Raw genomic sequence first — 26,830 nt, forward strand, 5'->3', positions numbered from 1 at the left:
AGGGAATGTAAATGAGGTTGACTGTGTAGACGTTTGGCCTCATTATATATTTTCCTACATTTGTGTTTTTGTTAAGAGCAAAAAAAGTACAGTCTCTATGAATCCGAGCACATTACTTTCCTGCCATGGCACTTTTTACATGTCCTAACATGATTTTTCATGAGATTAATGGCGCTTTCACATCACTTTCACTCTTCACTTTTGGGAGATTAATCTACCTAGACAAACTGAAGACTCGTCAGCCGCTAATGGGGCATTTCCCTCTACATTTACAGAATAATCTCTGCATGCCTGAGCAGTCTGCCTCGCTGGTGTTTCCTTCTGTCTGCTGGGATGTGATGATGTAGGCAAAGTGTCCAAGTGGAGCAACAGGTGCTGTGTGGTCTTAACCAGCAGAGATAGAAGAGATAATAATAAGACTCTTAACTATAATCCATGCCCGTTGTTTCCTGAGAAGTCCTCTAACTGCCTTGGCACTGAGGTGGATTTTATTACGATACTCATCAACACAATGGGGTTTCTTATTGAGCATCTATAATCATCAAATAGCCTGCTGTGCCATGTGGGCTTCAGGATCCAGTGGCTAGCGTAAGAAAGCCCGCTGCTACTGTTTTATATCAAACTTTAGTTTCCTCTACATGTAAAAGCATGCAGACACATGCTTGCCGTATAACTTTTCCCTATGTGAAGCACTAATGGCACTAAAAGGAAAGGGGGGGGGAATGCTTTAACTTGCAGCCCCCAGTGCTTGTAGCTACACAACCCATCAACACACGACTGGTTCCAGCTCCCTGGGAATTAAGGGCACACAGCCTTGTCAGGATTAACAGCTCTCTGGCAGGGAAAGGATCGGGCGTGTTTTAACAAGAGCAACTTCACTGAGCGCTTTAGAGAAGGTAGCTGCTCAAAACACTTCCAAGGCGTAAGTGTGAGTGCAAGAGCCCCTCTTTGGTGTCTCTCCCCCGTCGTTTAGTTTTTGTGCTCGTTGTTGGGGTTGAAAGGAGGCCATGTGACTATTTGGGGGAGCTGCTGGAATGTATTGTGATGCAGAGTCGCTGTCATAGCACATTTACTTTCCAGGCTTCAATTAGGTGCATGAGAGTGGAAGAGTGCTTACATGTTTGAAAACTGGCCTCCTGGACTTGGCTACAGGCCACGCACAGTCCACAGCACCGTTATAAATGTCAAAACGTACAGTATTGTCTTTGCAAACACTGTAGATGTCAGCAGGAAGAAATCTTGATTTGGAGAAGTACAGCTCAGACGCACTGGGAAGGGGAAGTGGGGCCCAGTGATGGATGTCCCGCTCTGCCCTGACACACGGCAGCATCTTTTCCTGTTTCAGAGAAGCGTAGCATACTGGCGTCGAGGAAGAGCCCCGAGATGAATAATGTCTAAACCTTATTGTTCTTCGAGTCAAACAGGTCTGTGTGAACCTGGGTTTGTCACTAACCTCTGCCACAATGTGTGCTTTCCCATGTTCTATATGCAGACCATCAACGTTTCCTCATATGACTTCCTCGCACATTAGTTGACGATTAACTCAGAGGTAGGTGTGGGCCTCTGGGTGCTCTCTGTTTCACACACACAAGGCCCCAACATCTCTTGATACCCTTTTACCCCCAAGGCCATATTTTTTTATATTATCAATTTCAAACCCTCAGATATCTGCCGCACCTCTTATAGATACTGACAGAAATAACCCTCAGTGTGTTCATAATAACAGAGTGAGTCAGCCTTATCACTCTGAACCCTGACCCTGTTGTTGTTGCTACCTACATACCTACATGTTGGGATAAAGTGGTTGATATTAATGCGGCAGCAAACACCTAAAGTGTGACCGAGAGTGCAGCTTCTGGCTTTTATGTAAGAGCACTTTAATAATCCCTCTCTGATCATTTCAAGTTGATTCATGTCATTACTGAGAGACGCAACATAAACTAATGCACCTGCTGTTGTGAGTGGCAGTTAAAGTACCACATCGCTGGGTTCTTTATGTTTAAGGCTATTTATCATACATTGAGTCTACTTTATACTGCTTCCCACCATCTTCTTCAGCATATAAGGAGCTATGTTAAACAGCTTTTAACTCGCCGTGAGCCTCATCGTACCCTTTTAGTTGACTTTTAGCTGCATCCATGTCAACCTCAGGGTGCTGGAAGAAGTATTCAGATCTGTTGAGTAAAAGTAGCATTACCACAGTGTATAAATACTCTGTTAGTAAGGTCCTGCACACACGATCTTACTTAAGTAAAGGTAGAAAAGATACTGTAGCAGAAGCTGCTGAGGAAAGTTGAGGATGTAGCAGCTGAAGGAGTTGGTGGAGACCAAACTAGAGCTAAAACGTGGGTTTTTTCGGACTTGTTCCGCCTCCTAGTTGCCACAAAGCCAATTGATCAGCTTAAATCTTTACATATTTAATGTGATGGTTAAATGATGTTTAAACGCAGCTGTGATTAAACTTACTCAAGTGTCTCAGAGAAGAGAAGTATAAAAACAGGATTGTTTCTACTCCACTCACATTTGGTCATTATCTTATTGTGTTGCGTTTCTATTATCCTGTTTGCTTCGTCGACATTGTTTTTGCCCAGTGGACCACTTAATAATCAGCTACCAAACGGCAACATTTTTTGATGTTTGTGCCAAATTCCTTCCCAGAACATCTATTTCTGTTTACAGTTCGTCTTCCGGCTCTGATTTCACGACAACATAGCTTGTGAAATCAGTGCTTTTTGACAGCCAACATGTAAATATCGGATGTTAAAGCTTCCTTGAAGGCACCACAGAGGAAGAGTTATTATTTTTTTCAAGCCGCATGACCCCACGACATGTCACAGGAAACCAAACGGAGAGGAATTGTTAAAGCAAGTTTCAACTTTTGCAAAAATGAAGTGAAATGAATGGAAAACAATGAATAAATCTGTCTAAACACTTTGAAGAAGTGCACGAAAGTGACACAACAGTATAAGAAACGAACTACGATTACACGTAGGATTAAAGTTTAATCTAAACTACAGTGTATGTGTACGTTTTTGGATGCACGGTTGCTTCCATTGTGGGATAGAGAAAACGTTTACTGAACCTGAAGATGATTCTCTTACAGCACGAACAACACATAAAAAGTCAGCAAAATAAAATAAAAAGCAGTATAGTTTTTTTAAATGGTTCGCTGTGAAGTACATTCTTTGCAGTTAGTAAACTAACACATGCAAATCTACCTGTGTGTGTTTATGAGGAATGAAAAATCACAGGAATGGTCAAATAAACTCCTTCGTGTGAGGTTGAGTTTAAGCACCAACTGCCTGCTCTTTCTGGTCGACTCTAAGCCCCCCCCCCCCCCCCCCCACACACACACACACACACACACACACACACACACGCCACCTTTCACCTTAAGCCAATAGACACCATGGTCATGTTGTGGCGGTCCAGTGGGTCTGCTCCACCCCAGCAGAGGTCAGGATTAGAAGGTTGTCAGGATTAGGAGACACGGTTCACAACAACCTCTTTTCAGACCTCTGAAACACATCGTGTGTTGATGAGTAATGTGTTTTAGAAAAGGACACTTCTGATTCAACTTCATTGTATTTTGGATATTTGATTTAATTGTTTTGTTGAGATTGTTCCATTTCTTCCCAAGTAAAGCACTTTGTTACACTGTTTTGAAAGATCGTACATGCTACTGTAATAACCCCCATATGCAAAATACATGTCCTCTTCTAAACAACATCGTCACGAGCACAACATACGAAAGAACGTGAACTTCTCACTAAAGATATTTGTTGAGTCAAAAACAAAAGTGTTTTGCACACAGCTCATGAAGGGGAGATGTGACAGGGCTTCATGCAGTCACTCAGGATTTAATCTCATTAGAGCATCTGACTACAGACTGCACGCTCAATGTGGGATTATATTTTAAATTATGGAAATCACAGCGATGCAATTTAGCTCTGCTATGCAAGATGCTCCTACATTGCAGGATGATCTAATCGGCTCAGTAGCTAATTATTTTTGTGCCATTGTAACCTTCCTCTCCGTCTTGTTGTTGTTGTAAGGGACGCATGTTGACAGGCGTTAGCTAGCATCACCTCTTGACCCTGTTGCTTCGCTTACTTCCATCTCAGACGTGGTGTTGTGAACATGTGAGAGCCTCTCAGCTTTACCTCACGGTAAATTACTCTGATTACCAAAAGCTGATATTACTAATGAGCTGCTGTACTGTTTCACGTTACTCCTAAATGGCCACTTCCTCCTGAATCAACGCCTGCAGCAGCAGATAGTGGTTGGTGTTCAGTCACACCACCTGCCTGCTTTACCGACAGAATAATTCACAACAATACGATGATTCAAATGTCACCGCTGCCGCAGTACTTCAGTAAATCTATTTCAGTACAATAAGCATCAGGCCATGATTATCTTGCACCAACCAGGCTGCTGCTTTGACGGAGGACGTAATCAGGTAGTGACTTAGCAATGCTGATGGAGATGGCGTTGTGGCACAGTTGCAGCGCACACAAACAAGATATTTTCAGCCTCCGAGAGCTCGTGTGAAATACGTGATCTTGATGTTTTTTTCATTAGTGCGTCTGAGTGTGAGAACATCGCTGGAAAACAAAAGAGGAGAATCAAGTTCTGTTTTTGAACAATAGATGAATCACACAAGGTTATTCCTAAAATAACAGGATCTTCTTCATGTCTTCATGTACAGTAGGATCAAGTCTGACTTAGTTCTTTTATCTGAGATCAAGGAGGAAAGCAGTACTGTTTATTTTAACCACTTGGATAAAAGTAGTAGACGTATTTGCTTTCTGTATTTTTGTTTCACGCACTGAACTTTGGTCAAGTTTGCATTCGTAGGCTACTACTAGTGACTGAGTCTAGACATTTATCCATTACATTTAACTATTTCAACTGCTTATACCTGATTTTGAATTTCAAATGTTAATTATTTCAGCCATTTATCCATAAGCTAACTATTTAAAATCATCATAATTCCTGTTTATCACGTTAGTACTCCACATTCGTAAACGTACCTCTAGTTAGGAATCACTAGTACTATGATATTTGTACTTCTTAGTGTAATGTCTGTGCCGCTAACCATAAAACAATCTGGTATTTTTTTACTGTACATATTGTCAAGTGATTCTGACATAACATGAAACGTGTATTGCTTAATGTTTCACAATTTGTATGTAATAAAATAGTCGAACACGCAACTTAGAGCTGCTCCTCTGTGTGATGTCGCAATGAGAATAAATATAACTGGAGATCAACAACAGCTGAGACTGTTGGATGTGGTTGAAAGGTCTGCAAAAAGCTAGTAAGAGGCACTTGAGTTAAGATTGATTGTTTCCAAGTCCAGAGTGAACTTATTGTATCTAATTCTGAATCAGATCTGCTACACAGAGGAACACAGAGGGGCAGGGAGGGGGCAAGGCCAGAAATGCTGTACACCAATCACAGTAATGCTCTATGAATAATTACATTATTATGTTAATGATCCCCAAACAGCGTGTTTAATTTTACATTTTAACTAAAACTGGAGGAATTCAGTTTTATTTGGACAAAATTTCTTAAAAAAATTGGAAATATCCCTTTTAACTTTAAGATGGGCAGCGGATAACGTATTATTACTATCATGATTATTACCATACTATTACTAAAATAATTTTCAATATCCATTATTTTACTTTTGTAAAAGTGCATACGTATCAGCATGAAAATATACTTAAAGTACTAATTTCACAGACGTTTCAGGATAATATATTATAGATTATAATGATTGATGCATTAATGTGTTTATCACTTTAATTCTGCAGCAGGTGGAGCTCGTTTTAATTACTTTATATACTGCTGGGTAGCTTAACCTATAACTATTAATTCATCATCATTTCTGGGTTGTTTTTGCATCAAGTAATGTAGGTTATCCAATAAATGTAGTGAAGTTAAACGCAAATATCTATATATTACTTTATAATAGTGAAAAGAACCTCAACATTTGTATTGTATATGTATTTAGTTACTGTCCACCTCTGGATATAAATAAATGCATGAGTTTTTAACGCGTTATCACCTGACAGTAGGATCAGTTTGTTGTGTAATCCAATAAGCTCCAGTCCGTATTTCCCCTGAAGCCCATCTGGCTCACTGGCACGGTTTGTTTACTGGCGGAGAGGCTGGAAGAAGGGGATCCTACAGGACCTGCTGGGAGACTGCACAATCTACCTCTGTTTGTGCAAGAAGAACAGGGACAAATAACTTTATTTCCCCCTGTTGTTCTCTGATTCAGATACACGTTTAGTTGTGGTGGTGGCAGGACAACTTGGAGCATATATATTTTTTGTTTTTTTCTATTCCAAAACAAAAAAAAAGAGAAGAAGAAGAAGAAGAAGAAGAAGAAGAAGAAGAAGAAGAAGAAGAGCGGAGCTGAACGAGCTGCCTGTCAGACAGAGAGTGGAGGTCTCACTGAAATCTCTGCACTGACTGAAGAGGACTTGTTTGTTTGGAGCTAAGCAGCAAGAAAAAATCTTTATTTCACAAGCGAAATAACCAACTGCGATGTGTTGTGCTCGCTGGAGGACTTGAGGGATTTAAAAAAATATTTTTTTAATTTTTTTATTTTTTTTACGAAAGACACGCTAACGTTACGCCACGCATGCCACAACCATCGAGTCAGCAGCTCCTAAATTCCTCTAAATTAAGTTAACGGTCGCTAATACTAAGCTTTTCCCGCATGCAACATATCTCTTGTTTAAATAATATGCACTGCTGCTGCGAGGTAACAGGAAGGCTTTCTTAAAAGTTAAAATTAATTGAGATAGTTGCGGAAAAGCAGCGCAAACTTCACTTGTGGCCTGGACTGGAGTGGTGGAGCCAGGCTATGCAGATAGCTAGCTAGCTTAACGTTAGCATCTTATCGCAACAACAAGTCTGTTTTTTCTATTTTTCTCCGGACACGGATAAACTCAACTGGGCCAGTTTAACTAACAAATCCATGCTAAGACACACAAAGCACTCTGGTCTCGTTGTGGTGTGTGTGTGAGTGTGTGTTTCCATGAGGTGGCTAACTTTAGCAGCAGCGTTAGCTTGTGTTTGACTGAACACGTTGGACTCGTTCCTCCGCCCATCTTCCGGGATGTCTTTTATTTATTTTTGTTTACCTGTTGGCCCACGCCGCAAAACAAAACCAATTTCCTGAAGGTATTTCTCCTCCAGTCTGAACTGTGTGCTCGCCAAGGATTATTCTGTATTTGACCCGGGATTGGTGCTGGATGGTGTTTTATCCCGAGTCAGTTATGTGGCTCCGGACTTTGTGTGTGTGTTTTGTTTTCACCGCTGTCTGCTTTGTGATGAGCTGTCACCGGGCGAGTGGAGAGGGTAAGTAACACTCATTATTATCCTATTATTTTAAGCATTTTAAGCATTTTAATTATGTAAAGTGATCCGATTACGTGGCTGATTGAACTGTTACACCTAAGAACATATAAATTATGCAATATGCTGAGGACCCACAGATTATAAACTATAATATACTCACATGTGTTTACATATTTTGCAATTTATGCAACTTATTACACATGCTTTAATTCTGCCAAGATACAGGGGAATTTGATTAATTCCCATATTTATATTTTGAAAGCCAAATAATTAACATTTCACTACTTACGAATTAAACTATATAATAGTCAGTGCAATTAGATAAAATAGATAAAATGCTTAGAAATAATATATCATCAGTACCCAGGTTATTTAATGTTGTTAGTGATTTGATGAAGGCACGTAGGCATAACAGTGGTGTCGTAGACAGTCACTGCATTGAAGGGACAAAGGTTAACACTTATCGGCTATTTGGAGTCTGCAGGAACTGTAAACAAAATGTTTTTCTCCCTAATAAGTCAGTAGTCTGGAAATGTAGATGCTGTGTTATTGTAAAAGGGAAAGCCTTGGCTCGTTGCTTGTGGTCAGTGCAGGAATGTAACAATAAGCCCTCTTTACAGCTCCTGACAATCCCTTTTTATATTCACCAGCCAACAAGCACCGGGTGATGAGAATGAATGCATAACATTACCAAGGAGACATTTTCACATTTCTCAAACACCACAATGACTTCACACACACTCAGTATTTCACACTCTCGGAATCTGTAAATATTAATATTGGGGGTAAAGTATGAGGAAAATGTATAGCAAACCTGGTGTTAACTACTGTACAGTAAGTGTGCACTTACAATATGACAACAGAGACATTACACAGTCCTCTCATAGTCCCACATACTAGGAAATGTTATGTTCACTCCAAGCAGACGATTCAGTGGAAGTTACTGGTGATTTATAGATTAATTCCCAAACGAAGTCCGTTGACTTCATGTGCACACTTATTGAAATAGCTGTTATTTTGACTCTTGGCTTTGCATAGTTGGATGAAACATTTGCTTGTGTTCAGTCCATTTGTCATTACGTTGTCTTGAGTTGTGAACGTAAATTACGAGGCAGGCATTTAAAACAAACATTGAAATAATGCTTAAAATCTTTATTTTTTTATAAATGTCGCTCTCAATAAGTACTGCCTGCAACTCAGAGTGCAAGTCAAAATACATTGCATTAGTTTCGGTGCACAATTGCAACATATTATGGCTTTTCTAGATTATTTGTTAATACTATTAAATTGCTCTAATGTGTTTTTTCCTTCTCTTTGAGAACACCTTGTTTGAAGGTTTTTGCTGCCTTACAGTAATCTGGACTCAAGCAACATACACTCCTTTGTCCAGTATAATTCGTTTGTTCAGTGTATGTAAACACAGTATTTATCCCAAGGTAGCTTTAAAACTCCTGCAGTTCTGCGTGTGGCTGTAGTCGCATACAAGAGGCGCTCTGAAGGAAAAGAACAGGCTCTCTCACCTTTCATTACATTTTAGTCAGGGGCGAATAGAGCGCTGTCATCGAACCAGTTTGAGCAAGAATTTTAAGACATAAATTAAAAGCAAGTTGTGTAATTGCACTTCAGCCCCTTCCACCCCCCCCCCCCCCCCCCCCTCGAGCTCCTCTCAGACTTGAGAGTGAACCACAGAAGGGAAGAGAACCTGGGCCTCACACTGGCCCATTTCATAAGCTGGACGGACCGGCGTCAAAGTCAGGAAACCTTCTGAGCTACTTATTGTTAACAGTCCAACTCAGCTTGATGGAAACATTCACTTAATAATGAAAGCTTATATTTAATGGCAGCGTGATATTGATTTCATGTATTTAGCATCAGCTGGCCTTTTAGAAAATTGTCAATTTATCAGTGTATCTGCATCTTTCATACTCGCCCCAGTTTGGTTCTCTTTATAGTAACATTACATTCGAGTCACAGAGACGAGCATCCGTTTTTCAGAAAGATGGATATAAATAAGTGATCTTTTGAAAAAGCCAGTAGGTCGTTTACATTTACGCTTACTGCTGTTCTCAAGGTATCTCTGAAATCTCTATCCCAACAATCGGGATTTAACAAATAGCCGTCTGCTGCACCATGAAAACATTTATTTTTTTAACCTGTTTCTCAAGTTGTGCCACTGTTTTCTAACAAAGATGTCAGCTGGGAATGACATCCGCCTTTTCTCCATTTGTACAACGTGAAACAAAATGTAAAAGACTTCAACTACGCCTCTGTTCCCTCAAGCTACTTGACTTTTTAACGGTAACCTTTTGCACTTTAATGTATTTTCATACAAAATATTTGTATTGAGCCCAAGAAGATTGTTGTGTCAATGCCCATTCACATTTCATATAAAAGATATGCGATTTGTATTTTGCACCAAATAAAAGAGATATAAAATAAATCTAAGAATACCTTTTTATATTTCTCTTGTCTTAAGTTATATCATTTCTGACCGTCTGTACAGGAAACACTTATCTTTTTAAATATTTGTATCATGCAGCAGATTTTAAAAAATCTAAATGGTTGGGAAGAGTCTTTGAGGATTCTCAAAATACTTTTCAGAACAGCGGTAAGACTGTAAGCTTTTAATGAAATTCTGGGGTTTCCAAACACCGCCACTTATTTATTTGTCTTTCAAAAAAAGACAGGAATGCAACGGCAAACATAAAGGGCACAGACGGCTTAGTTCACCTCAGGTCTGTGTGTGAAGGGTCTCAGGTGGTCTGGTTGTCAGACTGCAGCGTTTTGTTGTGCATTACAAAACATCACTTTATCATAGTGTCAAACAGCGGGGGCTCGCACTGAAGCCCCCCCCCCCGACGGCAGCCTGTTGTTGAGTTCCACTCTGGTCACAGCAGGTCTCGAAGGCGGGCAGCAATCCAAGCGACCTGGTTCTCTTGATTTAGGCCTCCCGACAAGGAGAGCAATTGTAAAGTGATGAAACTGTCACCCCCCCCCCCCCTCTCCAAAAACGCTACAAACAAACTCATGAGTACGCTCGACATGCATACAATAGAATGATCTTCACACTTGTCACCCAGCAACAATGTCCGTCTAATCCTGGTTGACAAGTTCACCTTTGAAAATGATATACTGCTTGAAAATGGAGTAAACTCGCTCTGACCACACAGGCGTCTGTCAAGGAAGCCCGGTTGTGTCACATCTTTACCCTTGACACCGTGCCCCCGTTAAAAGGAAATGCGCTTGTTATTGTGCGCTCACACTTTAGAGGTAATAATTACCTCACTGCCAACATTGGCAAGAGAATAATGTGTAGACGAGTGCAGCTGGTGGGCAATCACCCAATGATCTTTGGTCCGGAGTCATCCACACAGGATCCACTTCAAACAACCCCACGAGGGAACGTTGTGTTTTTATAGGCTTTATCTTTGTTTTATTCTCCTGGTTTGATTTTATTCCCTGTGCTGTGTTGCGTTGTCAATGTGCTGCACTTGCCGTGTCACCACTACCTAACAGCTGGACCGTTTGATAACCCGCTCTGCCACCGGCGGCCCTGCTCACAGGACATTTAGAGGATAGCCTGTACTCTTGAGAAATGTCCCAAGAATAGAGCTGCAACGATCAACACAAAAAAACCCAGTAGTTTCATAATCGATTTAATCACAAGTAATCTTTCGTGCAAAAATGGCCGAAAATGCTGTTTTCAATCTACTCTTAAGTGAAGATTTCCTGCTTTTCTCTGTTTTTATATCGTATTAAACTGAATATCTTTTGGTGGACTAACAAAAGCAAACATTTTAAGTAATTCCCTTGAACTTTGAGAAACTGTTATTAACATTTCTCACTTTTTTTAGTAGTTGTTAGTAGTTCTGTGTGTTTTATAGTGTACCTTCCAAACTGACGGGGGATTTGGTTTTTACAACCTTTCTTAAAGTGGATTACATCACATGTCAGTTTGGAAACGGTGAACGCTGTGTCTCGGTGACCTCGCCGATTTGGGGTTAGTTTTTGCCTGGGTTGGAAATCAACAGAACAGCGAAACCTTGAAAAGGGAAGTGTTGCAATCAATGGGTGTTTGTGTTCCTGCGTGCTCATTGAGGCCTCAGTTCTCTCTGAGGCCCAGCGATAGTACACACCATCAGTCTAACAACCTGTAACCCCCCCCCCCCCCTTCATCCTCCTCCACAAGATCAGAAGCTTCAGTGCCTGTTGATGCTTGCAGCTGTAGTGAAAGGATTGTGCTCAGACTGTAGAGCTGACTCCCTTTTAGTATAGATGTGTGCAGCATTTGTGTTCATGCCTCAGTGCATGTTGATATCAATGTAGGCCTTGCTTGTGACCGAGACACAATTTACATCAGGCATTCACAATTGTATCTATCTGGATTTATTACGTTGGCATTGTATTTATACTCGGTGTTCATTAAAACGTCTGTATTTTGTACAGAATTGTGACATGGAAATTGCACAAGTAAAGTTGCAGAAGTCAGGTGTCAGATGTGAAGAAATTGACATTTTCTTCTTGTGGGTGGATTTTTTTCTCAACTGTGATCAAGCTCTATGGATCTCCTCACTGTGGTGTGATCACAATGTTAACTGGACCCCCTTCAGTGTTGCCCCGTGTGGATCTGAACACCGCACGCTTGCATGTGCACGCTTTGCAATAATGTGTAGGGCTGCAACTAACGATTACTTACTTGCCTTATTGATTAATCTGTTGTTAAAATTCCAATCACAATGTCCTAGAGTCCAATGTGTCGTCTTCAAATGTCTAGTTTTGTAAAAAACAAAAGTCCAAAACCCAAAGATATTCAGTTTACAGTCAATTATGACAATAAAAAGTTGCAGATTATCTCATTATAGACGCTAAAACCTGAGACGGTGCGCACTCTTTGCTACTTTTACTTTAAAATGACAATTATCAAATAGTTGACCGTAATTCTTTTGTCCATGACATGTTAGTTGATTTATCCTTCAACTCTAGTAGGACACACCGATTGATTGATGATGACCATGGGGCCTAAAAGTTAATAATACTAGTGTTGTTTTATTGTTTATCAACAAATCACCTTAAGAAACCAAAACCAACCAGAAAGCCGGCGAGTGGACCTTGAGTTAGGATTGTTTTGTCAAACTGGTATCGTCAGGGTTAAGAATGAACTTTTGGTGCTTTGCTTAAATGATTTTATTTTCTTTCTTCTTCATCGTGTTTTTAAATGTAATTTAAATGCAATTCTATATGTTGTTGGTTTTGGTCCTTTCTGTTGATTGATGGGGAAACCATCACACTGCTCCTTTCTTAATCAACCGTAGAAGTTAATCTGCCTCAGAGGTGCAGGCTCTGAGAGACTTCGGCCAATAAAAATTGGCTCCTTTTAACGACTCTAATTGTCGATTCGGAGCACCATGGCTATGTTTTCAGTCTTGTCTGGCTCAGATTAGGTGATGTATGGAGAGCTGGAGCTGGCCTTGTCGCCATAGTAACCTTTGTGATGTCTCCCGGTTTGTTCTCTTACTCAACAATACAGGGAACATTTACATTTTGGGATGCACCTGGTTCGTTTTGCTCGAGCTGTGTGAAGTCGTCACGGACAGAATTTCAGTGCCCTATCCCAGAGCAACAAAAAACAGTGTTGTTTTTTAGAAGTTGTGCGAATCTGCCAAAGTTTTGTTTCTAAACTAAGTGTTCACACATGGAGAAGTCAGCTCGGCCAGTTCTTTCTCTGCTGCTGCTCTAAAATTCCTCACTTACATGTTCCAGTTTCTAATGTGAGCCACTATCGGTACGGCCGGAGTGTATTAGATTCTCTATTGGGAATGCGGTGCTAAAAATACTGGCGTGGCTGAAAGTGTACACTGATAGGAGCCTGGACTCGCAGCCCTGTGATGATTCGCCTTCTTCACAGGGTCCCTCGGTACTATGCTGGTTGACTTTACTGCGACCACAGAACCACTGTCCCCTCCTATTGTACACTGCTAGGGTCTTTGTCCATTAAATTGTTTTGTTTGAGTGTGTGTGGGGTCTTTTATGGGAAAGATGTAGGCTCTTTGTAGTTGTAAATGTGCTCCTCGATGGATCTACAGGAGGTTACCGTCCTCTGGCAGTTACCGTCAGTTTGATCGGAAATGTTTCATTTGGACGTGCATGTGTTGAAATTACAGGTTTGTACCACACCATTCATGCTTACAATTTGGCTGTACTTCCAAGACCACAAAGAGAGCTGCAGATCTAAATGTAGTTTCAAAAGAAAAAATTACTTTTTACTTTTCTAGCCAGGTTGCTTTTAATAGCTTGCAGTTTAAACCCATGTTAGGACATTTTGTGTGTATTAAGTCTGAACGTTGTAGGGTGAACTTTAGATAACTGCTGCGGGGTGAGCATGCTGGTTAAGGTCATGTAGTGAAAAGCTTGTTGTTTGGACACTCGTGCGCGTGCGTGCGCGTGACAACAGAAGGTGTACAATGAGCTGCTGCCATAATGAGGTGTACGCCTAGCTGTTCCTCACATGGTTGGCCTGATGCAGCCAACTCAATGGTTGGTAAACAAATACAGTCCACTCACCAGGCAGCACCTCCATCTGCAGCCATGACTTGTGAACTGTAAAATTGGGCATGGAATGTCCCACATCGCACCCGCATCATTACTTGTGTGATGTCGCACAAAGCATATGCTTAAGCCTTTGTCTAATTTCCAGAACAGAGGGTTGAGGATATCCTCATCACTGTCAGCTCTCCTCATACAGAACCCCCTGAGTAATAGTGTTATTTTGTCTGCACCTTCACTCAAATAATAAATAAACAATAGAAATGGATATCAATTACAGTTGCAACCAATATTTACAGTATCACGAGAAACAAGAGCCATACACAACAATTCACCATTAACTAAGGATTACCTGACACAGCCTAGATGCAATGGACTAAATGATTCATTGAAAAGAATAATTGACAGATTATTATTAATAGTAATTTTCAGCCCTACATTAATCTCTTGTGTCATTGTGATACAGTAGAATCTAAAATGTTTCAGACAGTAAAAATGTAACTCATCTGCGCAATAGCATAGTTTAGGAATTTCTCATGAAACAGGATCTTGTGTCTGGGTGAGGACTGACAAAGCCACAAATCTACTACTGGTGCAATACGCGACCATTAGTGCTTCAACCCCCCACCCTTCCCCAGACAAATATTTTTAATGCATTAGCTAGTGTTTTTTATGGTCTTAAGTTACAGAAGCAACTCCACAAATCAACTCGGCACATAACCAAGGATGAGCACAGACTCGCTCTGATGACAGCACTCCATATTTGACGGTGGCTCATCGCCAGATATGTGGTTGCTAAACAAAATGTCAGCGAAGATGGTCTGGTCTTTATCAAAGCCAGAGACAAAACCACATATTTTTCAGGAAAATAGCCCCTTTAATTACCAAGAGATCTATTTTTCTTCCTCCTTGAGACCGTGTCTGACTTCTTTAACCCCGTTTTTCCAGTTCAGAGCCGACATCTTGCCTAACTCATCAGTCACGTTCAGCAGTTGAAATCCGCTAAAAACAGCACAAGATAAATTGTCTCTGGGAAATCTTTTTATTGTTCATGTCCGAGAGTCATAATTTTTCCTATTCATAATGCAATACCGTTTAGTTCAATTGAAAGGGGCTTTATTGGCATGAAGGTTAAAGTGAACTGTTGCAAAAGCATCAAAATACAAAAGTACACAATATTAATAATAATAGCTGCTCATAAAACCCAACTGTGCGGCCTCAGCCTAGCCACATAATAATGTTTTTGTGAGTCATACAAGAAGGTCGTACATCTGGTTTCTAAACAACCTCTGTCTTTCTTTATGTCTTTTCAGTGTGTCCAAGCAAGGACATCCGCAACAATGTGACCAACCTACGTACGCTAGAGAACTGCACTGTGATCGAAGGCCACCTGAAGATCTTGCTCATGTTCAGGACCAAGCCCGAGGATTTCCGAGGCCTCAGTTTCCCCAAACTGACAGTGGTCACCGACTACCTGTTGCTCTTCAGAGTTTACGGCATGGAGACCCTCAGCGATCTCTTCCCCAACCTAACTGTCATCAGAGGCAACAACCTGTTCTTCAACTACGCCCTAGTGATGTTCGAGATGCTCCAGCTGCGAGAGATCGGCCTCCATAGCTTGATGAACATCACCCGAGGAGCAGTGAGAATCGAGAAGAACCCGGATCTCTGCTATCTCTCCACTCTGGACTGGTCCAAGATCCTGGACTCGGTGGAAGACAACTACATCATGGCTAACAAGAACGACCGAGAGTGTGGAGACGTGTGTCCGGGGGCGGCCATTGGGAAGACCACCTGCCAGACCACCACCATCAACGGACACTTCAGTGAACGCTGCTGGACTCAGAACCACTGTCAAAGAAGTAAGTAGTCTTTTCTTATAGCTGGAGTCATGCAATCTGCAACAAACACGCTTCCTAGCTCTGATTCAGGTGCATCATACTTCATATCACGGTCCTGGATGGTCGTCAGAGGGAACACAAACATTACAGACACTTAAACATTCATTAAATCCATCTCACTGGGATGGAAACCATTTCTCTGAGCAAAGACTACCTTTTTAATCTGTGGTCTTGTTTCAGGCCACCAGTGGCAGCAGGCTAAATACCACCAAGTGCTAACACAATTTACTGCTTACAGTTTAGATAATAGATTATTTGTTTAAGCCAAAAACAATTGCTGTTTCAACCTCAGTGTCAAAGGTGAGCATTTAATGCTTTTCTTTATGTTTGTTGTATGAATGCAGAATCTGTAGGTAACAGGACAAGATCTTTTTATCGGAAGACAACACTTGTGCCATGTTAGATATTGGTCTTACATCTGAAACATTTGCACTACACTTATTTTAGATGAGAAACTGTATCAAGCACTTATTATTGGATACATGAAATGCACATGAGGGTCAGTGTTTGAAACAAAAAAGCGTTTGTTAGTTAGAATAAATGGTGATTTGTAGCCTAAAAGTTAGTTGTGTTAAAATGTCAGAGCTGTGTCATGTGCTCAGGTTTAGTTAAGTAGGCCAAGTTCTGTGTCAATGCAGCTTGAACTGTGCTCTAATGTGACGCAACACCTCGTCTTTGAATGTTTACTTTCAATAGACCGTAGTGTTGTTATTTCTCAGTTTGTGTGGACGAGGTAAAGAAGACATTCAACATAATGGCACAGTTCATTGTCCCCTGTAAGCATAGCTCCTGTGAGATGGGCCGTTCCCTTTTTGTGTTCTGGCTTTTACTGTAAAGAAACAATCCCACCCATTTCACACTACCAAAGAGTTCAAGTTTGGGTGCTTAGAAGAATTTTGCGCATGGGTGCTGCCGGAACACCTTGGCTCGCACCATTACGCAACACTGCACGCATTAGTTTAACAGCTCTTTTGAACAAGTTTTCCTGCTACATGCAGTTTCTGTTGAGCTGAGCATTATTAGTGCTCTTCAGTACCTTCGCCAATGGAGAGTGTGCTTTATAGTTTTTCCACTAATTACTTTGTGCTTGAGGTGATTGCTCATCACAATTCCTTGAAGACATTTGTAAAACCCAGAAACCTATTTATTGTCAAAAGGAGGAAGTGTTGTATAAAAAGTCTCACAGCAGAGATGATTTCCTAATTGTGTGCCGCTCTCTGACAATGAATCAAGACCAAAAGTTGACCGGCATAGCTCTGATCTCCAGTCATTGGCCTGCATTCGGCACGGGAAGGGCCTGTGGTCTTGTGGTCTGGGACTTGCGGTGTTTTGCCTACTTTCACTAAAGCATGAAAAGATCTGTTAAGCCCGAGCTAGAACCACAGGATCGAGTGCAAGGCATTCAGTGTCCTCTTCTGATGTACCAGCTGTTACTGCTTTTTATAGACCTACTGTATTTAGTGATTAAAGTAAGCTACTTTTCCCAAACTTGTTGCATTCTTTATATCTATCATCGTCGAGTCTCAGGCTTGCTGTTGTTTTGACTTAGAATATAGATGATAGAGCTGATGATAACATTTAACCTTTTGCTCAAACAGGGAATTGTGACTATCACATCGTGTGTGTATTTCAGCTCTCCTAATATAATAGAGCTGAATGTTGTGATGCAATGTGTATGCAGAGGTTAAGAGCCGGAGGTGACTGTGGGCCACACACACTTTCTGTAGTCTGTACACCAACAGAAAACAAAGCTGCAGAATCACGAGGCTTTGGCTTAGCTCCCATGTTTGGAGTCACAACCTATTTCCCTTCCCTGCTTCTATAACGGGGGTAATTTGAGTTCTCTCCTAATTACCCCCTCCATTTTACACCAAATTGGGTGCGTCCGTTGAGCAAAGTGGCAAAGCAAGGTTGTAGGAGATGCTCATTATCAAAGCCGATTAGATTTGGCTACAGGGACACAGACGCACACTGTCATTCAAAACGGAGCTTTAACACTTACTTATTACTCGGTTGTTTTCTGTTTTGTCATTTCACAAATAACTAGTTGGATAATATAACATATTCAGATGGTATGTGTAGCAGTTTTGATTAATTGAACCACTAGTCGACAGTGGGAAGTACTTAACCTTGTTGGTAGAGTTAACGTGACATCATTTAGGTCCGTAAGGGTCTTTGCAGGCATTCCCATAGACCCCAAAATGTATGATCGTGTAGATCAGGGGTCACCAACCTTTGTGATACTGAGAGCTACTTCAAGGGTGCTGAATAATACGAAGGGCTACTTGTTTGATACAAACTTCCTGAATAGTTGCACGGTTCACCTTTAATGATAATATTATCATTAATAATAATAAATATTCATATATGTGAAGAGACGGTCTGATCACATGTTCATGTTAATTATTCCTCACAATAATTATTAACTGTTATTTACCATGGTAGGAAACACATTATATATTTAAACATTATTTATTTAAGTTCTTAATCTATTTCAACATTTGAAAGTCAGAGTTATCACATCTCTGATATCTTTATAAATATCTTTATTGACAGTTTTGTATGAATGAGCACATTTGTAGCATTTGGTTCAAATTCACACCCGTTATATTTTAGTACAAAATATCACTTCTGTAAAAAACAATTAGGAAATCTTTAACTGTCACTATCTTCAAATCATATCCTGTTTGTACAAACACTAACTTTGTAACATCAGAGAGTGGAGATGACATCAGAACCTTTCTTCTCGTCTTTGAACAGTGTTTTCAATAACCATCATTGCACCTTTCAAGACCTCTCCGTCCGGAAAGGCTTTCTTGTTCTTTATTAAAAATGTGCAGCTCTATATGAAGCTTCCGATGCTTTCTGTGAGTTGTTCACCGGCCTCGTGAGAAGAGATGCTGCTGCCCAAAGCTTTAACTCTCGGCTTGTTCTGCCCGCAGTGCTGCAGGTGGTAATTAGTTAGCATGGTAGTTAGCATGGTAGCTTTGTGACACATACCGAAGTGTCTCCACAATGTGCCGCTTTGTCGTCGCCCAGCAAATGAGACATACACACTTTCGCTGTTGTAAAAAATAATTCTTCCTCCCAATCATTGTGAAAATAGTTTGTTTTCTTTCGCTTTTCTTCATGTTTAGCGTAAAAACGCACCTCGCGCCCCACCGTAGCTGCTCCCGCTAGCTTGTCTCAGTGAAAAGGGAAATGGAGATTTAGCTTAGTAAGCTAGTCAGAGTTCATACATGCATAAAACTGTTTTTTAAATTCTATATTCAATATTGTCATTTTAAATGCAAAACAATTAAATACAAATTTTAGACGGAGCTTCATGGTGACTAGTGCTATTTTAGAACATGCCCTGCGGGCGACCAAGTGCCCGCGGGGCACCGCGTTGGCTACCCCTGGTGTAGACCGTACATGTGTGAGCATATCTGCGTATGAAAACCCTCTAATGTTATGTTAATCCAAAACAAAGACTATTTGAAAAACCCTGTTCCTAGCAATAATCAAAAGTTGTGAAACTCCTAATTCTGTGTTAAATTTTTTATATCTCAAGTTTGTTATAAAAAAAGATTTATATGTTTCAGAAGAAAGCCGGCCTTTATTTCCTTTAAAAAAGATTTAGTTGAAATTATGAGCTGGCATGAAGGGAACTATTAACGGCGAGTGTTTTTACTTGTGAAGGACTATTTCTTGCAAACACTCATCTGAAGTTAATGGGCATTTGATTATGTTTTGGTAATGGCTGTTATGTGGCACAGCTTGTTTGGCTGATAGGACGTCAGCTCAGTCCTGAAAGGGACTGGCAGCTGGACATTTTGGCTGGGACTAAATAAGAAATCAGGGGCTTCCCGTTGGGAGATGATCTTTTTCCACTGCTGAACTGCCCTTACAGAATGTCCATCGGTCCATCAAACGTTTCCATTAATTTTGCATATTTTCTTGTCTTATTTTCTTGGGCACTTTATGTCTTTATCAGAGAGTCGACAGAAGCGGGAGAGATGGCGAATGACAATGGTGGAACGTTGTGGTTCATGGTCAGCACCATAAAAACTTATTTTTAAAGGCCAGTTGAAGTACAAGGTAGTTTCTTTGTCAATGCTGTTTTTTATTAATGAATTCTGAGTACATGCCATTTGTTAGAAGAGGTGTTTGACAGTTGTTTGCATTAAAAAGGGTCTTTTTTTGTTTCTTTTGTAATCAAATGCAGCTTGTGCTTGTTCTCTTTTCAGAGTAGCTTTTGTTGCACCAAGCCCAGAGAGATATAAATGAGCCTATATTTCCCAGGTGGCCAGTATTTTACACACATGATTAAAAATGATCTTAATTATCTACCCTCTGCCGGAGATGAGACACCCACGGGAGGTCTTCCTCCTCCTCCTCCTCAGCCAGCGCAGCAGCTTTCGCCAGTGTTTGGGTTTGGAAGATCTATTACATATTTAATAAGCTCTCATAAGGGGAGAACCGCTCTTAGCAAAAGCCTCAACCTCTGATTGGTTTGGCACTTTCCACACTTGCAGCATGTGTGCCTCTGTAGCCTGTTGGCAGATGGAGACGACTGTTAGTTTCGGGCAGTCTGTCACAATTGGAGTATTCCTATGAATCACATTTCAGCCAGGTCAGGTGAGGACTCGGTGCCGGACCTTTCTTGATATGGATGTTCCAAATTTACTCTTGGCTCCCGTCACATATGTCTGTCCACCAATCACAAGATGCACATGGAGGTTTGTCAGGGTCAGTGTGTGTGGCATTAACACAGACATGGAGTTATAAATCACACAGAGACATAACCTCTGCGTGTGTGTGAGACAGGGTGGACGGTTATTGTTTAGTCTTGCTGCTAGGAAACAGGACAGTAACACTGTGGTGTAATCGTGGATATGAACACATCAGTCATTCACCCAGGCTGTATCCGAAGGGAAAGCGAGGTCACTACGAGGTTGAGGAAGGTGCGGAGGGACGAGCGTGTTTGGGGGCTGGGTCCCGCCTCACCGTCGTTGACCCTCTGCTCTCCTCTCTGGCGACCTTGTTGCAGCTCCCACACGCAGCGGTCAGCGCTGGCGCCACACGATCGTTTTCCACCCTGAACAATGGTGGTGGTAGAAGTTCATGGAGAGTTCTTCCCGATTGTTTCCTGTCTTTGTTGGTCTGCTTCCTCTCTGAGGTTATGAATGAGCACATGGCCTGTGGCATAGCCTAAAAGACATGAACGCTGCTTGAATGCAGATCCAGCCTGGTGCTCCTCCCATCACATGAATCATTCCTTCTGTTTCTATTTTTGTCTTGGCTCCTCGTTCATTCTGCGTCCTCTTCTTTATAATATTAAACCTGAACGCTTGAATCTGTAGCGTTCTGCACGTTGTTGCCCTTCACTGCAGCGAGAAGTAAATGAACTTGTTTTCAAACTGAAACAAAGGTAATGGAAACTCAGGATTTGTGAAAGACGTTACGTCCTTGCTGAGCGTAAACCGCTATCCCCAATGATAATGTCCTCAAAACCATCAGCCATGACACCTTTCCTCACACTGTGCGACATATATGTGCTGTCACAAATCCGTGTGGACTGTCAGAGATCTCGCATATCGTCATCCGAATATTTACTGTAAATATTCTCAGTACACCTGAACAAAAGAATCGTTACAACCCCGGCATCGTGTTGGAATTCCTTTCCTTTCTTTATTTGTTTCCACTGTGCAAAGTCTTCTAAACTAATATTTAGCTCGTCTGTAAACTATTTGTCTTTCATCTTTCGTTTCTTTGCATTGTATAAATGCTTTTTCCTTTTTATTTGTCGTCAGTGCAGAACATTATAAGTAAGTAAAAGTTTTGAATGACAAAAAGAATCGTTAAAGAATATAAACAAATCGGGGCACGGAAACATTTATAAAAAGGTCTTGAGATGACTTTAAAACACGAAATTAAAGAGAAATTAATAGCCATCTGTAATACCCACTACTCTCTTTATTCAGTAGATAACAATGCGTGAACAACAAACGGATAGGGTCTTATTTATTAGTTTGAATTCTGTCCTCATTTCTCTCGCAAAACTTTGGTTTGTAGTCAGAAAAAAAAAAAAGGAAACCAGACAGATACGTGTTCGTCCAGCCTTTACAGTCTACTACTCTCGTCATGGTTCAGTATGCAGAGTGCTATTCTACTAGCCTAAATCCAGAATACACTCAGACCCCCCCCCCCTTCTCACACACACACACACACACACACACACACACACACACACACACACACACACTCACACACATCATGAGTCCTTTCCTTTGAGCTGACTTAACTGCTCTGGCACTCAGTCTTGTGGAGCTGCACCCTGCGAACCCTCGCCGCTCAGCTCCTGGAGCCATTCCCATGGAATCCCAGACATTTCAGGCATTCGGTAAAGCTGGGCCGACAGGCGTTTCTTCACCGCTGTACGCGCTCGCACACACCGCAGCTCACTGCTGTTTTTTACTGCTCGTTTAATCGGACCCGCAGGAAAATTTTCCTCTTTTTTTTATCTACTCGCACAAGTTACACAAGGACTTGATCCAGATGTTTTATTCGTTTATTTCGTCATTTTACCTTTTTTTTAGTTGAGGGGTTTTCTTTTATTCGGGGAAGTCGTTTTTTTGTGTTGTCATGGCAACCTATTTTACCTGCACCATTTTTCTTTCCCTTTGAGACAAAATGTCACTATTGTTTAATATCATAACACCGTACAACATGAAAGGGCACTGATAGCCAAGCCTTCATATTTATTTGGTTTGTACTCGAGGCTGTAAATAAATGAAGAAATGAAAAGCATCATGTAATGGTGCTTTTGAACCTTTAGAGCCTTAAAGGTTGTAAGTTTTTACTGCGAAATGTTGTATTTGTACATCCAAAACACAAGATTTAAATGTGTGTTATAGCACAACTTTAATAACTTCCATTGTTCTTTGTTCGTTGCTTTTCAAAGCTGCTACTTTGTGTTTTCTTCCATTGGAATGTTTTGATTTCACAATCGCTCTGCTTTATCGATTTTGATCTTTCTTTTTTCCATTGTGAGTCCCACAATGTCCTCGTGTAGGAGTGCAACGTTACATCTGTTTGAGTTCTCTATGGGAATTTCTCTCAGTCTGTATCACTGGACATATTTTCCAGATTTTCTTTGTATTGCACTTAATCTGAAAACACATGCACTCAAAAGACGCACGTGGGACTAAAGACCATTTTAATCCAAAGAGCAGCAGCACCTGTGCTGTATTGGCTTGGATTTAGAGTTCATATGTTTGTTGCTTTGGCCTAAAACATTTCCCAAATGAGTTAAATCTCTTTTAAATTGACCTTCCAGTGTGACTTTGACTGCTTCCCTCCTTAGTAAGAACATTAATTGCTAAAATTAGGATTTGAAAAAGACAAAAAGGTGTCGTGACGTTGCATTAATGGCGTAGATTTGTCATAAGTTTGTCATAACAGGTAGTCAAAGTTATTACTTCAGCCTGACACTGAACACTGGAAGGAAATGAAGATTCAAGGCTGTGGCGTGCGTCATTTGCCTGTAAAGCAGGCAGTGTAATTGCCCATTATTGAGTGCACAGCGTTTATCATTCCTATTCCAGTCACGTACAAACTGGATATCCTGCCTTCGGATGACAGCGGTGGCGGGGCGGCATTAAAAACAAAAAGTGCTTTTCCATGTTGTTTGTGTGTTTTTGTTCTATTAACGAAGGCCTGACCGGTTAATGAAATTGTTTACGTTTCCTGTTGTTGCTCGAGTCGTCTCAACCGAGCCCTGCTGCTGCTGAGTCAGAGCAGCTGACAAGTGGTTAGATGAGACAAATAAACCCTGTTGCCTGAACGTGACTTTATAAAAAGCAACAGTTTTAATCTTTTTCTGTTATCAATAAAAAATTTCTTAATTGGACATAGTTTGTTCCTGAGCACGATTCAATATTTAGACATTCAGACTGATATCTGACTTGGTTTTTCTGTGCCAGACGAGACTAAATCAATGAAATGAGTTTAAAAGTATCACCTGTTCATGTTGTGCTTATGATCATTAACCTGAAGATATTTAGTTTACTTTCTTATAATGCAAAGAAAAGCAGCAAATACTCAATTATTACTCAAATATGAATCAATTATGAAAATAGTTGCTGATTTTCTGTTGATCGACTGATCAACCAAAAGTTTTGAAACTAAGAAAGATCAAACTTTAGTTATAAATCAAAAGTTATTTTGTCAGCTTATTATATTGTTTCAACTCTGCTTTACAGTCATCTGTTTTCACCTTTTAAAAAAAAAAAAAGACATTTTGAAACAGCCACTCTTTTCTCTAATTATCTTGATTTATTTTTTGCTGATCAATAATAGATTATAAGTAATTACCCTCGTATTAATTTGTATGAGGGTATGAGCGCCATCATTAAACTCAAATGTAAGGCGTCAATCTGGGTTGTCCTCAGTCAACAAAGCCTGGGGCTGCTTAAGTCATATTAAAGTCATTAATTAAGTGTAATTGTCAATGACTTGCCTTTTTATAGAGAATTCAACATTATAGCATTATCCCCGATGTCTATTCAGTCATTGTTGATTGATCTTCAGTCGCCGGAGCTGCAGTCGGCAGAGACATGTTTGGAAATAGAAGTGGAGACTAGAATACATCTGTTGCTCACTAGTAGAGAGAAAACCAGGCCGCTCTGACCGACATTATCAGGGCAGCAGCGGACAGTTTGATTCTGTTACTAGAAGTGTTAAAGATGATGTAGACCAGTGTTCATTCATGTAACCCTTTTTGAAATATACATTTTTGGTAAGAAAAAAATAAAATTCCAGCGCTTCCGCCATCAGTATCTGGTTTACTAAACGGCAACCTTGTAACTGAAAACACCTTAAGCAATAACAGTAAAACGGCATTGTAGTTACATTGAACTCATCTTTTTGGTTGTTGAACTTAAAATTGAGTGAGAAACATGGGCTTCTTTTTCGCTTCTTTTTTGCTTCTTTTTTGCTTCTTTTTTGCTTCTTTTTCGTTTCTTTTTCGCTTCTTTTTTGTTTCTTTTTCGCTTCTTTTTTGCTTCTTTTTCGCTTCTTTTTTGTTTCTTTTTTGCTTCATTTTTGTTTCTTTTTCGCTTCTTTTTTGCTTCTTTTTTGTTTCTTTTTTGTTTCTTTTTTGTTTCTTTTTCGCTTCTTTTTCACTTTTTCGCTTCTTTCTGTGTTCACAGTTGCTACATTTAAACCACAAATCAAGTTTCTTGTCATTCAACATCGAAACTGGTTTCCCAGTCACAAATTTGATCGTGATTGCGTTTATTTGCGGCAGTTGGAAGTTCATGGTAGTGATTTTCTTTTGCATTGAAAATAACGTGTTAAAATGTGGTTTTCATGTTTTTATTGACCTTATCATAGTATTATCAATACTCTAAAGTACCCCTATAGGACTGATGTTGTCTATTATGATAAAATTAGAAGAAGGAACAAAAAACAGGCTCAGATATCTGACTCATATGTGCCTTCATTGTTTTTAGGACATTTTGTGTTTTTACGATCTGTGTTCTTCTGGCACGAAACAGCTATAACTGTAACTGTGCTGTATTAGAGATCAGTGTACTGTTACCATGGTTATCTACAAACACCTTTGATATATCTCCATGGTGCAAAATAGGTGCTAAAATAGGTTTACTTTATAATTCCAAAATCATCCGCCAGAAAAATAGGATTCTAGCAAGCAGAACAAAAGTTAGATTATTTTGTATTGCAAATGTAATCTCTTTGAGAACTTTGCTTTCTCTTTAATGACATTTTATAATATAGACTGAATTAATAGTTACTATAGTTAATAGTTAAACCACTATCTGCATTTACAATACCTGTAAATTGGGTAACCGTTTGTCTTTCTTTTTGCCTTTTCCATATTTATTGCATGACCTCAGCATCCCTAAATATCCATCAGCTGTTGTGCAGAGAGTGCCGAGCAAAGCATGTCACATTTCAAACATGAATCAACCTTCAAAGTTCAATTTTGGCAGTTCATTCAGCACTCAAGTTGCTGCTCTTTTATTCTGTCAGTTTGTTTAAAGTTGCGGAAAGTGTGGAAACTTTGATAAATCCCCATTTTCAATAGCACTTTATTTGTTCTTCAGATTCTTCTATTCTGGGGCTTCAGCAAAAAACCTTCTTTCATAAGAAACTAAACACTACCCATGTCATGGCCAGGGAATTTTAATTACCATCCAGCGCACCACCGCATTCCCGTTCGGCATTTTCTGGGGTCTAATATGATCTCAACGCAGAAAGCCTGATTTATACTGCTGTTTCATTACTGCCAAAAAAGGGAACTTGGAAAAACTCACCACAAAATGATTTCTTTGGGAGGATTGTGGTTAATGAAAAGTACGGAGGCTCTTAATTTTAGGCAGAAATCCCTGAGTTTAGAGTATGGTGAAGTTTGGCCCTCTTTGCCTGTATGAATACATCTCTAATTGCTTGCTGGTGTGCATTTTGATGTTGGTAGAAACAAGGAACATAGAAATAGATAGCTCTTCATACAGTGCGTGTGCGTTGGTTGCAGACAGCAGACAAGGAACTATTTATGATGAACTGTATGAGTCATTCCTTGCAAGCGATGTGGATTCTTTCAGCCTTTTCCGACACCCCACGTTGTTGAAGCTCGCCGTTGGTTGGCAGGCAGCGCAAATCTGTTTCTTCACCTCCCATTTCCAAGTTGGCATCGGCCTGACGGGCTGCATTATTCTCTGTCACACAGGGGCTGGAGTTGTGTTGATTTGTTGTCTATGTTTGTTTCGGGCGCCTGTGATTAAGCATCTCATTGTTTGACAATCATCCAAGTGAAACCTCTGCTGATGAGATAAAGAGCCAGGCATTTCTGCAGCATTGTTTTCTGGGCCTTCATGTGAACCTGCTGCATTTTGAACAAACCGCATGACAAGAGATCAGACGGGCCTTGACCAGTGTGCCAGAGGAACCAGAGAAATACGGATAAGTAGTTCAGACACGGGAGGCGATACATTGAGCGTCAA

The 26,830-nt window shown here is 40.4% G+C and overlaps 1 protein-coding gene across 1 annotated transcript in view; it reads left to right on the top strand.

Moving 5' to 3' along the window:
* The first annotated feature begins 6,172 nt into the window (after positions 1-6,172).
* Positions 6,173-26,830, top strand: part of insra (insulin receptor a) — a 44,331-nt gene continuing 23,673 nt past the window's right edge. Inside the window, exons 1-2 of the mRNA XM_029453919.1 lie at positions 6,173-7,377; positions 15,234-15,782. Of these exons, the coding sequence (XP_029309779.1) occupies positions 7,272-7,377; positions 15,234-15,782 (655 nt within the window). The 5' untranslated portion in view covers positions 6,173-7,271. The remainder of the gene's footprint in view (positions 7,378-15,233; positions 15,783-26,830) is intronic.

Source organism: Cottoperca gobio, chromosome 17 (assembly GCF_900634415.1).
Source record: "Cottoperca gobio chromosome 17, fCotGob3.1, whole genome shotgun sequence".
Lineage (NCBI taxonomy): Eukaryota > Metazoa > Chordata > Actinopteri > Perciformes > Bovichtidae > Cottoperca > Cottoperca gobio.